Source organism: Gopherus flavomarginatus, chromosome 10 (assembly GCF_025201925.1).
Source record: "Gopherus flavomarginatus isolate rGopFla2 chromosome 10, rGopFla2.mat.asm, whole genome shotgun sequence".
In the NCBI taxonomy this organism is placed as follows: domain Eukaryota; kingdom Metazoa; phylum Chordata; order Testudines; family Testudinidae; genus Gopherus; species Gopherus flavomarginatus.
The window spans coordinates 79,721,927-79,734,493 of record NC_066626.1 but is presented as its reverse complement, the minus strand read 5'-3'; the positions used below and the strand labels follow the sequence as shown (position 1 = coordinate 79,734,493).

The 12,567-nt window shown below is 57.2% G+C and overlaps 1 protein-coding gene across 11 annotated transcripts in view; it reads left to right on the top strand.

Moving 5' to 3' along the window:
• The window catches only part of TNS1 (tensin 1), a 280,050-nt gene that overhangs the window by 137,869 nt on the left and 129,614 nt on the right, over positions 1–12,567 (top strand). For 7 of the 11 annotated variants that reach the window (XM_050916920.1, XM_050916918.1, XM_050916922.1 and 4 more), the window contains one exon: positions 6,209–6,250. The exons of 2 other annotated variants lie outside the window; for them this stretch is intronic. In XM_050916920.1, coding sequence (XP_050772877.1) covers positions 6,209–6,250 — 42 coding nt within the window. Of the gene's footprint in view, positions 1–6,208; positions 6,251–9,253; positions 9,473–12,567 lie in introns of those variants that run through there. 2 more of the 11 variants (XM_050916929.1, XM_050916927.1) reach the window with 2 other exon arrangements.

The following is a 12,567-nucleotide window of genomic DNA, read 5'->3' as shown; positions in this document are numbered from 1 at the left end:
CAAATTCAGTGGCAGTCAGGAGCCTAAGACATTTGTGGCTCTGGACTGAAGTGACTTATCCAGGGTCCCAGAGAGAGTTTGTGGCGGAGCAGGGATTTGAACTGGGGTCTCCCAAGTGCTGATCTCACCATTGGACCATCCATCCTCTCAGCTCTGCCCACATCGCTTAATCAACCCTTGATCGCTCTGCTGAGGCTGCAGCGACCCGGCCAGCTGGAATCAATGGCACTGGGGGTATCAGGGCTGCCCAGAGGATTCAGGGGGCCTGGGGTCTTTGGCGATGGGTCCCGGGGCCGAAGGACCCCCCGCTGTGGGTCTTTGGACCACTTAGGCAGCGGGTCCTGGGGCAGAAGGACCCCCCGCTGTGGGTCTTCGGGGCACTTCGGCATCGGGTCCTAGAGTGGAAGGACCCCCCACCGCCGAATTGCTGCCAAAGACCTGGAGCAGAAGATGCTCCGGGGGCCCGGGCCCCGCGAGAGTTTTCTGGGGCCCCTGGAGTGAGTGAAGGACCCACTCCAGGGCCCCCAAAAAACTCTCATGGGGGCCCCTATGGGGCGTGGGGCAAATTGCCTCACTTGCTCCCCCTCCGGGGTGGCCCTGGGGGGTGTTTGCAAGGACCCCTGCCTGATCGGAAGCAAGCTAAGAGGCACCGTGCTCATTTCACGCCAAATCTTTCCAAGCAATTATCTTCTGCGCTTCCTCCACCAACGCACTGTGGTGTGTCTCGCATCGATCCAGCTGCTATCACAGGCTGGGGTTTAATCTCCCCGTGGCACATCCCTGTTGTGAACGCCGCGAGGAGCGCGCCAGTCCCAGGGGAAGCTCGCCAGCCCGCTCCAGGATACTTATCTGGAGAAAAACACATAGTTTTGTCTGTTTGGGACCGTTACTGTGGTGTCAGGAGGAAGCTGATGAGGGTGTGAGTAGCCCGTGCCCAGCCCACTCTGGAGATTGCGTCCCAGGCTGGCTTGCAGGCCCAGCGCATGCCAGAAATGAGAGGGAGAGTCCTGTGTTTGGTGGAGCCAGTTCATGACGAGAACAGGGGCTGAGCAGGGGGCTGTGTGGGGAATGGCGGGGAGGCGGGATTTGTGACACTGCCGGCCTTGTAAATGCCTGCCACATCCCAGGCAGCTGAACGAGGTGGCTCCAAAGGCATCTCCCGTCACCGACAGAGCTGAAATAGACCAGGGTCTCCACCTGGGATTCCCTGCCAAAATGGGCATCCCTGGTGTGCACCTCTGCCCACATATGCCGGGGCCAGCAGTCATGCTCACTGTCCGTAGAGGTGCCGCCCTCTGCGATTGGCCCTGGCCTGCCCTGTTCAGTTTACCTGGGTTCGCTTAGCTGAGAAAAGCCTGAGCTGGAGTCAGCCTTGAAGGCCTCGGGCCGAACGGAGCTGATCCGGAGAAGTGCTGAGCTCCCATCGCACTGCCTCAAGCTTTCCAGGATCCCATTTCCATGGGAGCCAGGGTGCTGAGCCCTGCTCAGAATTAGGCCCGTAGTCAGCGGGTAATGTGGCCTGGGAGATTTGCAACCAGCAGTAACAGCTGAAAGCTCAGGGCCGCGGATCACAGCTCTGGGGGATCTGCCAGAGAAATCACAGCGTCACTCAGACAAGCTCATCGATCCTTGGTTAAGTCGCCATCGCTTCCCTCTTCTGCCCTGAGACCTCCATGTTACTGCTGCCAAGAGCCTAGATGCCACGGGGATGGGCACGAGGCAAACTCTACAATAGCTAGCAGCAGGAGAGAGGCCTCAGGGGGCTCGTCTAGAGAAGCCCCGCACTGGCCTGGCGAAGATGCTGGTGGAAACTGACAGCCCCATTGGCCAGCGTGGGGGGCTGGATACGGTATTTCCCAGCCAGCCAGCCCCCGCCTCTGCAGCCTTTCCCCAGCAGCTTGTGTCTGGAGACCGTCCTCAGGCAGGAGCTGGGCTGCTCGGACGAGACGAGGCAGGTCTCGTGAGCCGCCTGTTGGGGGATATTCTGTGAGGGAGGGAACGGTTTTGCTGCTCCGTCTCCTAGCAGGAATGCAGTGACTCAGGTTTGCCCAGTTCCTCTCCTTACAGGATTCCTGCTCTCCGAAGGAGGCTTGGCTTCTCCCTGGCGGAGGTGCGCCAGGAGGCCATGGCTGCTTTGCTGAGGGAAATCTCTCTTTTCGTGTACCCTGTTCTGAGACGGTTCCTTAAGCGGCTGTTGCATTTGTCCCTCCTGCCTCCTGGGAACTGACCCTGGAAACCACCAGAATGAGAGAGCCCACTTAACCCAAGAGCAGAGCGACCTCACTAACGCCTTCCCCTACCACTTGCCATCCTAGCTGGAATTCGGCAACCAGGAGGCAGGACCCTGCGGCCCCTCCTCCATAGTCAAGTTTGGAGGAGATGGGATGCCGTTAAATCTCCAGGGGCTTGTTCCTGGTTGGGTGAGGAGTCCATCCATCCTTCCCCAGCCCTGGCTGCCTCCGCGCCTTGCCTGCGTCCTGATCTCAGAGATTTGTCAGGCTGCTACGTGGCTGTCGGTTCGCACCGGTGCTCAGTGCCACTCTTTTGGACGCCGGGTTCTGGAGGCTGCTCCTGCTGGGTTGCCTCCCTCTGAGCCTTGCGAGCCAACTCTCGGGGAGCGACGGGGGTGGACGGGGAACCGTTTTGCTGCCTGCTCTTCTGCAGCCGGCTGGAAGGGGGAACATTGCTGAAGCTCCCTGGATGCGTTGCCTTCCCAGATCCACCCTGACTGGCCTCCCTCCCTGCTGCTTTGGAGCCTTGACTGATTAGGCAGAAGATCCAAGCAGGGTTAGATCCACCAGCCCGTAGCATTTTGCGTGAAACATTCAGATCCGCGGATGGTGGCCATGCCCGGTCCTCAGCATGAGCTGATTTAGGGCCAGTCCCAGCCGGGTCTCAGATCCTCCCACCAGACGCTCAGCTGAGGGTGGCTCTGCCGCACAGCCCTTGGCCAGCTCCGTGCTGGTCAATAACCGTCCATTCCTCAGGCCATTCACGGGGTAGAGTGGGAAGGACTGCGAGTCTGGGAGCTCCGAGTGCCCTAATGATGCTCCAAGCCGCAGGGACCGATCCGCACCCTGTGGTGGCGCTTGTCCACGTGTTCCGAGCAAAACATCTTCATGAGGAAACCAGCAGCACCAGAGCTAAACGGTGGCAGGCCGGGGCCGGTGGCAGGTGTTGACAACAGGGGGCCGCTACTACCCCTGACATGGATGTTTCCTGGCTCCCGCTGCAGCCGATTACTGGCATACCAGTGAGAACGCTCCCCAGTAATTCTCTGCAATACACAGCCGTTTAGTGAGAAGGAATTACACCAGCAGTAAAGGGTTATATTAAGCACATAACTCCTATGTTAGACATTAAGAGCTCGACATTAAGAGCTGTACATTCCTCTCAACGAGTCTCTCTTTTACAAACAGGCCCTGCGCTTGCCTCACGCAGTTCCTGCTTGGCAAACAGAGAAGGTGGTTACCAATTTCTCCCCTCCTGGGCTGTTCTTCTCAGCCCTCTGGTCTGTCTCGGATTCCCTTGAGTCCAGGCCTTGGTTGCCTGGAAACCCCTCTGGTCACAGTCCCACGCGAACCCACAGAGCAGAGGTTTGGCTACTCTGTCTAGCAGCGTTGCTTCTTCAAGCATCAGTTAAGGAATCCCAAGCACAGTAATTTACTTTGCTTGATTTTTATACTCTTTTTCCTCAAAGGAGTCACATGTCTTAAAAGCATGTCCAGTGGGCGTGTGGCCACTGATTTTACCTAATTAGTGTTTTAGAAGGGGCTGGAGGTTGTGGTACTGTTGGAAGATCATCCCACGTTTACTCACTCAACAATTGTTCACTCTCTCTCTCTGCGTGACGTTCCTGCTATAGGGTCACTATAACCAGGTTGACCTGTGCTCCTTGTTGGAACTTTATACATGGGATATTTACTTTTGCACGGGCCCATATTTGCCGACCCATAGGTTCAATATCGATCGCACACGCTGGCTTTGCCAGTTCTTCATCAAATCTGCTTCTGCTTAAAGGGGCCCTGCTCCCGGGATCCTCTGCAGCCATTCAGCCATGTTTAAGTCATGTCAAGATATGCTCACACCCTTCCTTCATCACGGCCACACCAGTTTGGCACCATCCCAGCAGCAGGGAGCCAGTTGGCAGCAGGGGGCATGGGTGGGTTCCGAGGATCGTGAAAGAGATGAGGAGTTGTCCCTCGCTGGCTGTCCTTATTTATATCGGTTCTTCACAGGGCCAGTGAGCAGCTGGGAGAGCGGGAGCAGATCTGGGAGGTTTTCTAAGTGATGGGAGCACTCCGCTCGGCTCCCTCGTTTCTCGGGTTCAGAGCTTGGATTCGCGAATGGCATTAGGCCTGGCTGGCCAAACACTGTTCTGTGCAAGGAGCCCGCAAGGAATTGGCTTTCTCCAGCAGGGGCTGTTTGGAAACACAGCTGCTTCCACAGAGCCTGCCCCATATGTGGGCATGGGAACATGCAGGAGGCAGAAATCACCCCAGCTCTGGTCCAGTGGGGCCCCAGCGAGGGCATCGCGGCAGAAAAGTGACTCCTCGTTTGTTAGTATTTATTTATATAGGGCCACTCTGTAAAGTAACCGGGCCCTGTCCTGTGGCATATACAGGGTCCTCTTTCCCTCTCTGACCCTGGCCGGGACATATACAAACTCATCTCTAAGGCCAGGCTCGGTCTGTTAATTAGCCTCTGATCTACCTGTCAATTTTCACTCGTTTATCTCTTCACACTGGCAGCTTTCTGACCAGGTAAAGGAGGAAAAGGAGAAGCAGTCACTGTGAAATGAGCTTCACTAATCATATATGGCTTTCCCCCACCCCAATTTACATATATGCATATGGTCTCAGTTAACACTGGTTTTGGTCAATTCCATGAGGTTTTAGACACCAAATGACCTTCCTGGCAGTGAATACAAGCTCCCTGCTGAAAATAATGTTAATTCTTTGTTTCCCCGGCTAGACCTGATCAATCCCTGTGCAGCAAAGCATGGGTGCTGATTCTGTGGGTGCTCTGCGGCTCACGCACCCATGGAGAAAAAAAGAAGGGGTGCTCAGCTGTTGGGTGACTGCTGGGAGGCACTTGGGGAGGGGGAAGAGGAGCGAGCAGCAGGTGATTGGGGGGCCTTTGGGGAGCGGCGGAGCAGGGGCAGGAAGAAGTGGTGAAAGGGTGGAGCCTTGGGGATGGGGTGGGACAGGAAGAGGCAGAGTGAGGGTGGGGCCTTGGGGGAAGGGGCAGAGTGGGGGTGGGGCCTCAGGGCAGATTGGGGCTGGAGCACTCATTGGGTAAAAATAAAAGTCAGTGCCCGTGATGGAAGCAGGCATTTAACGTTAAGAACATGCTGACGCCCCATCGCTCGTGGAATGTGAAGCAGGCGCTGAAATCAGCATGGCAGCTTTTGTGACTGTTCGCTCGGCCTCCCAATATTGGGTGTGTTTTAGACCCCGGACGCTGGCGTCGGAGAGAATCTCTGCGCTCCTTTTTTTATTTGTTTTAAAGTCAGTTTTCTGGACCTGGTGGTTGAGAGAACTTGTAAACGTGACCTGAGCGTGAGCTGAAGGCTCAGCCACCAGACCGCGGGGAAAAAAACACCCACCGTTTTTAGCGATCCCGTGATTTTGAAGGCGATCTCACGACGCCAGGGCCCGACTAGTGCTTTGCGAAGGCCTGAAGTTGGCGTTGGTGTTCTTTGTTGAGCGGGGACTATGAGCCTTAATTCTCGGGCCTGATGACCCTTCAAGCTGGGGGTGTGATTCCAGCTGTAGGAGACATACCCGTGCTAGCTAGCATGCTTTGGACAGAGGATAGCCACAGTGGAGTCCAGGGCAAGCTGCCCCGAGGATGGTCTCGTGTGAGACACGGGCCCAGCCCAGGTACCTAGCCCCTCCCACCGCAGCTCCTCTGCTATTTTTAGCATGCTAGCACGATCAGAGCTGGTGCGTGTATGTCTCCTTGAGCTGGGATTTACGCCCGTAGCTCGGTGTGTAGACACTGCTTTGTAAAATCCCATCCCGCCTGTACAGAGCCGTTGCCAGGATTCCAGGGATTCCTGGCCTTTGATGCTTTCCTTCGAGCCCTGAGCGGGGAAGGAAGTGGGACAGATTAGCCCTTCCCGGGAAGTGCGGAGAAATAGTCAGAGGCACTTCTGCCATGGGCGGAGGCGTAACCCTCTCTCTCTCTCTCTCTCTTTCCACAGCCGGCCAACGGGGAGAGCACCGCCAAGCATGTAAACGCCACAGTAAGTGACATGCCTTCGCGCGTTCGTGTCAATGCTAGGGGTGGGATCCGGAGTCCGAGGCGACTGAGTCTCTGATAGCTGAAGGGACGCCTGCTCTTTTCCTTGCGTCGGTTTAACAACACCTGTTGTGGTGTGTTGCCCCCATGCAGGATTTATTTTGTTAGCAAGGGAAGCTGGAGGCCTGGAGATTCGGCCCGCTTCCTGGTAAGCATCATGGGGAGTATAGTCCATCGAGCAATTTCCTGTACTGACAAGATCTATACTGAGAAGTGCCACTGGAGAGCGACAATTCACGACCTGCTTCTGGTGCGTGGCATGCTAGATTGGAGGTCTTCTTCCTGAGCCGAAATCAGAAAGTGTCCCCTCCAATAAGCCGCGGGTTGTGCCCTTGCTGTGAATTGAGCTGAATGGCCGTGCCATTAGCACTGTGGCTGGGCCAACTGGCTTTGGAAACCAGAGAGCTGATTTCAGCTTTCTCACGGAGCTGGGACACGTCTGGGAGCATTTCTGCAGAACCGAGAAAGGGCTGATAATTTTAATTCCCGCTGCATCCTGGGAGCCAGGTGGGAGGGGCAGTGGGCTGTCTGAAGACCCACGCAGGAGGTTTCATGGAGTCCAGCCAGCACTTGGAATCTCCTGTGAGATGATCACCTTGCATATGCTGCTACTGAAGTCCTCTCTAAATAGACCCATCCAATCTTTTGTGGTTCTCCCAGCACCACGAGCCCGTACCCCCATCTCCCCAGACGAGGGAGCGTCGGAACCTGGCTCTGCTGCTGTGGGCCTAACGATCCAGCCCAAACAAATTAACTAGCGAGCTAAATCATGTGGAATTAAACTGAACAAGGCTTCTGTCTGTAGCAGCAAAACAGCCCTTTGTTGGCACCGGGTTTTTTTCCATTACGCCCGCAGCTGTAAACATCCTTGTGGGCATCTTATAGTAGGATTAAGGGCTGTTTATGGCCACGAGGCAGCAGCAGTGTGTTTATGGGGATATTAGAACTTGGGTTCGTTACTGGTTTCAAGAGAATTATCCATCCTCTCTTCCCTGCCAGGACCCAGCGCTTTGCTGCGCTCCCTTGCCACCCCTGCTACGGTAAATACGCTGGGGCGTGGCTAGCGTAATGCCCACAGCCTGGGGAGATCTGCTGCCTGATCTGTCTTTTGGACCTTTGCTTCCCAGTCAGATCTGGGAACGGCTCCCTTCTCCCTTCAGGATTTGCTTGCGATCCCGTCTGCGGAAGGGGAGCAGGGGGAGCCATCTGTGAATTGCAGCTGGCGGCAACGTTGAATCCCATGAATCGTGGCCAGCCGGCTCATTTCTCAGTTAATCAACACAAGAAAAGGTCATTGCAATGCAGTCAGCATGTGTGACCCTGTCGCCCCCAGCGGCTGGCTCCTGCACTACAACAGCTGGCTGCTGAGGGCTAGGAGAGCTTTCCTTTAGCTCAGGCAGTAGGGGCGTGTGTTTTTGGTGCTGAGGGCCCCAGGTTTGATCCCGGCTGCCGGCCTGTGCGCTTCACTTCACTGGGACTCATGAGACCTCGCTCTGCCATTGGCCTGCTGGGCAAGTCGCTTCCCCGCTCTGTGCCTCAGTTTCCCCATGTCAGATGGGGTTGATGAGACCTCCTTTGTAAAGGTGCTTTGAGAACGGCTGATGAAAAGCGCGGCGTTAGAGCTGGGGGGGTCGTTACATCATTTTCAGCCAACTTTAACAGGCAGGTTCAGTGCAGGCTTCCCCTGCCCTGCACGGTTGATGCATCCTAATGCCTTTCCTTCTGGCCCTGCAGCTAGGCAGGGCCCCTCTTCAGGGCAATCCAGCCATGCCCCAGCCCTGGTGGGTGCAGTGTGACATGGCCAGAGGTCTGCCGGAGCCACTGTGTCTGTTGCAATTTTCACGAAGAGTCTATTCTGCAGGGAGTGAGAGGAGCTGGTGCAGATCGATGTCAGACAGGTGGCGGAAAAGCTCCACTCCTGCTTTGACGGCTTATCTGCAGCTTCACTTGCCTCCTCTTCACTTACTTAGAAGTGAAGTGAAACAGGTGTGACTCCTCTTCCTCCCGGGGTCCCCACCCAGAGCCTCTGCGGCAGCCTCCAGAGGAGAAGCTGGCATTTCGCGGTCTTCATGGAGAGCCAGGCGCTGGCGAAGCTGGGTCACCTGGCAGCACCTGGCACGCTGAGGAGTTCTGTCTGTCTGTCTGCACAAAGTGATGCCCAGGGGCAGGGCATGAGGGGAGACCAGAGCAGTAGCTTTGGGCCAGAGGCTGCTTAGTTACACGAAGACACTTGCAACCCCAGATTTCCCCCGGCCCCCTGAAAACTCTGCCCTGCCAGGAAGCCTGCAGGAGACTGGACGCCGGTTTGCTTGCTGGGAGTACTCCTGATTGGTACGGGTTGGACCCGGGACCCGGATCTGGGGATCGACACCCTCAGGAAGGTGCTGGAGGAGAAAGTGTCTGGAAAATCGAGAGGCCCAGCTGGGTGTTCTGTGTAACACACGAGGCCTGGACGTTTCGCCGGCTATCAGATGGGGAAAGGCAATTAAACCTCATGCTACGGGGTGCAAAGCAGGACCTCCTGTGGGGCAGATCCTGCCCTGTCTGCTACTGCCGTGTCCTCCTTCCCCCCGGGCTACTCCTGTCAGAGACGGGACCTTGAGCTCGATGGAGCCGGGGATCTGGCCATGGCTATGCCATTTGCTCAGCGCTGCACTAGGGAAATGGGTGTGGGGTCCGGTCTAACTGATGTGGGGCTAGCCCCACGAGGCAGGGATCACCCCAGCCTGTTGCATGTGAAAGGATCTTTTGTAGTTTCTCCCGTCTCGCAGCTCGGATCCTGGCTGCAGCACATCAGGAGCCTTTAATAACATTAGCCTGGCCTGTTCTTACTGCTATCAGCTGATAGCTGCCTGATTCTTCCCCCGGGCGGGAGGAGTGGGGCGGGGGTGGCTCTCGGACCAGGCGTGCGCTTGTGGTGAGCCTGCCGCGCCACAGAGTGGAGAGGACGGTGGAGCTCAGAGTCCAGAGCTAACGGCAGAATGACTGAGCGCGGAGCCTGTGCCAGCCTCGTGCCCGTTCAGTAACCCTCCCGCCGTGACCCAGCTGTGCTGTGGGCTGCAGCTCGGAGTAACTGCCCCGGGGGGCGGGCTGCTTGCCAAGGTCTCGGGGCAGAGGAGCGGCCATGTCTTGGAGGTGGATTAGCAGGAGCTTCACCTGGTCCAAGGTAAATCCGTGGGACGAGGGGTGAAGGTGCCGAGGCGGAGGTGGGAGGGGAGAGAGGCGCCGCATGTCCGCGCTGCTCGGCTTTGCCCTGGGGTTTACGCACCCCAGGGTGGGGTTAGAAATGGGCTTGTCGCCTCCCCAGTGGGGAAAGGCGGCATAGGAGGGCGATGGAGCAGGAGAGGCTCTGACAGGCCCTGGCGGGGGCCAGATAAGTGAATCAGCACAGGAGATTTCCCGAAGGGTGTCTGGTCTCATTTTCTTCAGGGAGGAGTACGGAGTGGGCAGCAGTGAAAGCCTGCTGCTGACCTGCTTCGAGGCCCTGTGATTCCTCCCTCCAAACGCGCCCTGCCTGGCCCGATCTCAGAGGCGCGTCGGTCCTCGCCCCAGGGGGTGCTTTTTTCCAGCGGTTAGCACAGCAGACTGGTGCTCCCGACTCCTGGGTCTATTTGTGCCCCTTGCTGATTCCTGCTCGGGCTCCTGGGATGCCCTCATGCCAGCTGGGAGCAGCCGGGGCTGAGATGAGCCAGAGGAGCGAAGTGCACACACTGGAGGGGCACTGGCGTAGTGTGCGCCCCGTGCTGGAGGCCGCTGGGTGGCGATCCCTGTGTGAGGGTGATTCCCTGGTGCAGGGGGCTTTGTGTGTCTGATCTCGCCTGATATACTGACCCCTGCTGCCCTGAGGACACCCTGGGGCAGGAGGGCAAAGGCCAGTCGTGGCTCCAGGCACCCAGGAAGCCTGCAGTCCGGTGCTTCAGGAAGGGTGTTGTTGCTCTCGCTGTCTGTCTTTGGGCTGGATCCTGCCGGGGGTCGCCCTCTGAAGCCTCGAAGGGGACGCCCACACTGCGAAGACAAAGCCGCGATGCCGACGGAACCTGAGGCTCGGTGCCGCACGTTTTTCTTTGCCGTGTGGAGGTCGGCGAGGGGGAGCGAGGCGGGTGTGTGGAGGTAGGAGAGCCCGGCAGCTGCCCAGCCCCCTGATGCTCTGCAGGAGACCGTGCCGAAATCCGGGTCCGTGCCCAGCCCCCTTCTGGATTCACGGCGGGATTCAGGCAGGCCGTCGCCTGGTGGAATCCCAGCATCCCGGCAGTGTCCACCTGATGGTCATGCGTTGGTTGGATCCCGACCCGTGCTAGCGGGATTTGAGCTAGCCGTGTGGAGGTAGCGCCTCTGGCGGAGCCTCGGGCTAGCCACCCGAGCCTGGACGCGGGGAGTCTGGTGAGCCTGAGCTCCAGCCTGGGAGGCTCACAGCCAGCTGCAGTGTAGACACAGCCGAAAGGAGTGAGTCTGGACTGGGAGGAAGCCCTGCGAGTGGATTTATCTCCGCAGCGAGCTCCCAGAGGCTGAGCTGTCGAGAGCCACAGACTAGTAATAAGAATGGACGCAAACTCCTGGGGCACATGGAACTGCAGGCTCAAGACTAGCGAGCGTGGCCCCGGCGGTCGCTCTGTGTCGAAAAGGCATTTCTCACGGAGAAAGGTGGAGCTCTCGGCTGTCACTCGCGGCGGGTGCTTGGACAGAAGGATCGGGAGCAGAAATGGCTCCCAGGGAGACCACTGAGGACTTGACCGATCCGTCTCACCTTGCAAGGTAACTTTCCCGCAAACGGGGGCCGAGGAAGGAGATTGTGGCTGTGATGTCCAGCATTGCCCTACCTGCTGCCCCTGAAGCCCACGGTAAGACTGCCCTTGTTGTCTTTGGCCAAACACAGTCCTCTGGAAACTCCCCCATGCCCCCCTCCGCGTACAGCCCCTGGGGGGGAATGAGCCCTCCCTCAGTGACAGCTGATCAAACCATTGCAAAGGTGATGTGCAGCGTGCATGCTAGGTCTCCTTTGCTCTCGTTCGGGATGATATTTTCCACTGCAGTGGCCCTGGGGATGTGGGGTGGCTAAGGGATGCCTTTAAAGGGGCTGATCCTCCTGAAAATGTCCCAGCGGGGTGTGCATGTGTGCAGCCAAGCAGGAACCCCCACCCTAAAAATTGTCGTAGGTAGATCCTAAAGCCAGGCCTCTCCAGTGTGCGGTGTAGGTTGGCTCCTTGGCCAGACCTACCAGAGGTTTCCCACTGTGTGTCCTCTTGGGGGACTCCCAGTCGGTGGCGCTCTTCTCTCGGAGTCAGTACTGAACTAATGCGGCAGCAGGTGCCCAAACTCCTGCAGTTTCACCCTGGTACAGGATCCTTCGTCATTTCATGTCCTAAGCCGTTGTGTGCCGGGCATTGTTTTAAACTGCTGCCACACTCCACCCCAGCCGCAGCTGCATTTCCGCAGAGGGTGTAGCGACTCTTGGCTCTCTAGGGCCGGAGCCTCAGCTGTGTCCACTGGCATCGCTCCGAGAAGGAGCCAGCCAAGGAACTGGTCTGTGGTTTGCACAGTGTTGTGGGGCCCTCCGTGAGGTCAGATTTTACTACTCAAGTGAGATGAGCATTTAAAGGACTCGTTGCTGATGGCTGGAGATCCTAAAACAAATGAGGTGTGAACGCGCGGAGGGGGTTTTGGAAACCCCACTCTGTTTTTCAGCTGAGGTCATGAAGTCACCCAACAAACAGGCTGCGGATGGGATTCATGAGAGTGGGGATCGTGTGTAAATAGACGCTTCCTGCCTTGGCAGCAAAGAATCCTGTGGCACCTTATAGACTAACAGACGTTTTGGAGCATGAGCTTTCGTGGGTGAATACCCACTTCCTCAGATGCATGTAATGGAAATATCCAGGGGCAGGTATATATATGTGTGCTAGCAAGCAAGCTAGAGATAACGAGGTCAGTTCAATCAGGGAGGATGAGGCCCTGTTCTAGCAGTTGAGGTGTGAAAACCAAGAGAGGAGAAACTGGTTCTGTAATTGGCAAGCCATTCACAGCTTCCTGCCTTGAGAACTCAAACATTTCCTCTGACAAGCCAAGCCAAGGCAAACGCTGGCTGCTCATGCAGCCTTGATTGTTAGGTAGCAAACGTGTCCTGCTGGTGATACAGACCTGGCCTCTGCTTGGTGGACACTAGCCCCCCGTCCGGTACAGAGGTGCTGGGCTGGACTCCAGAGGGCCAGCACAGGGGCTTGGAGCACACACAGTTCTGTGCAACTGACGTGGCTGAGACTAGAG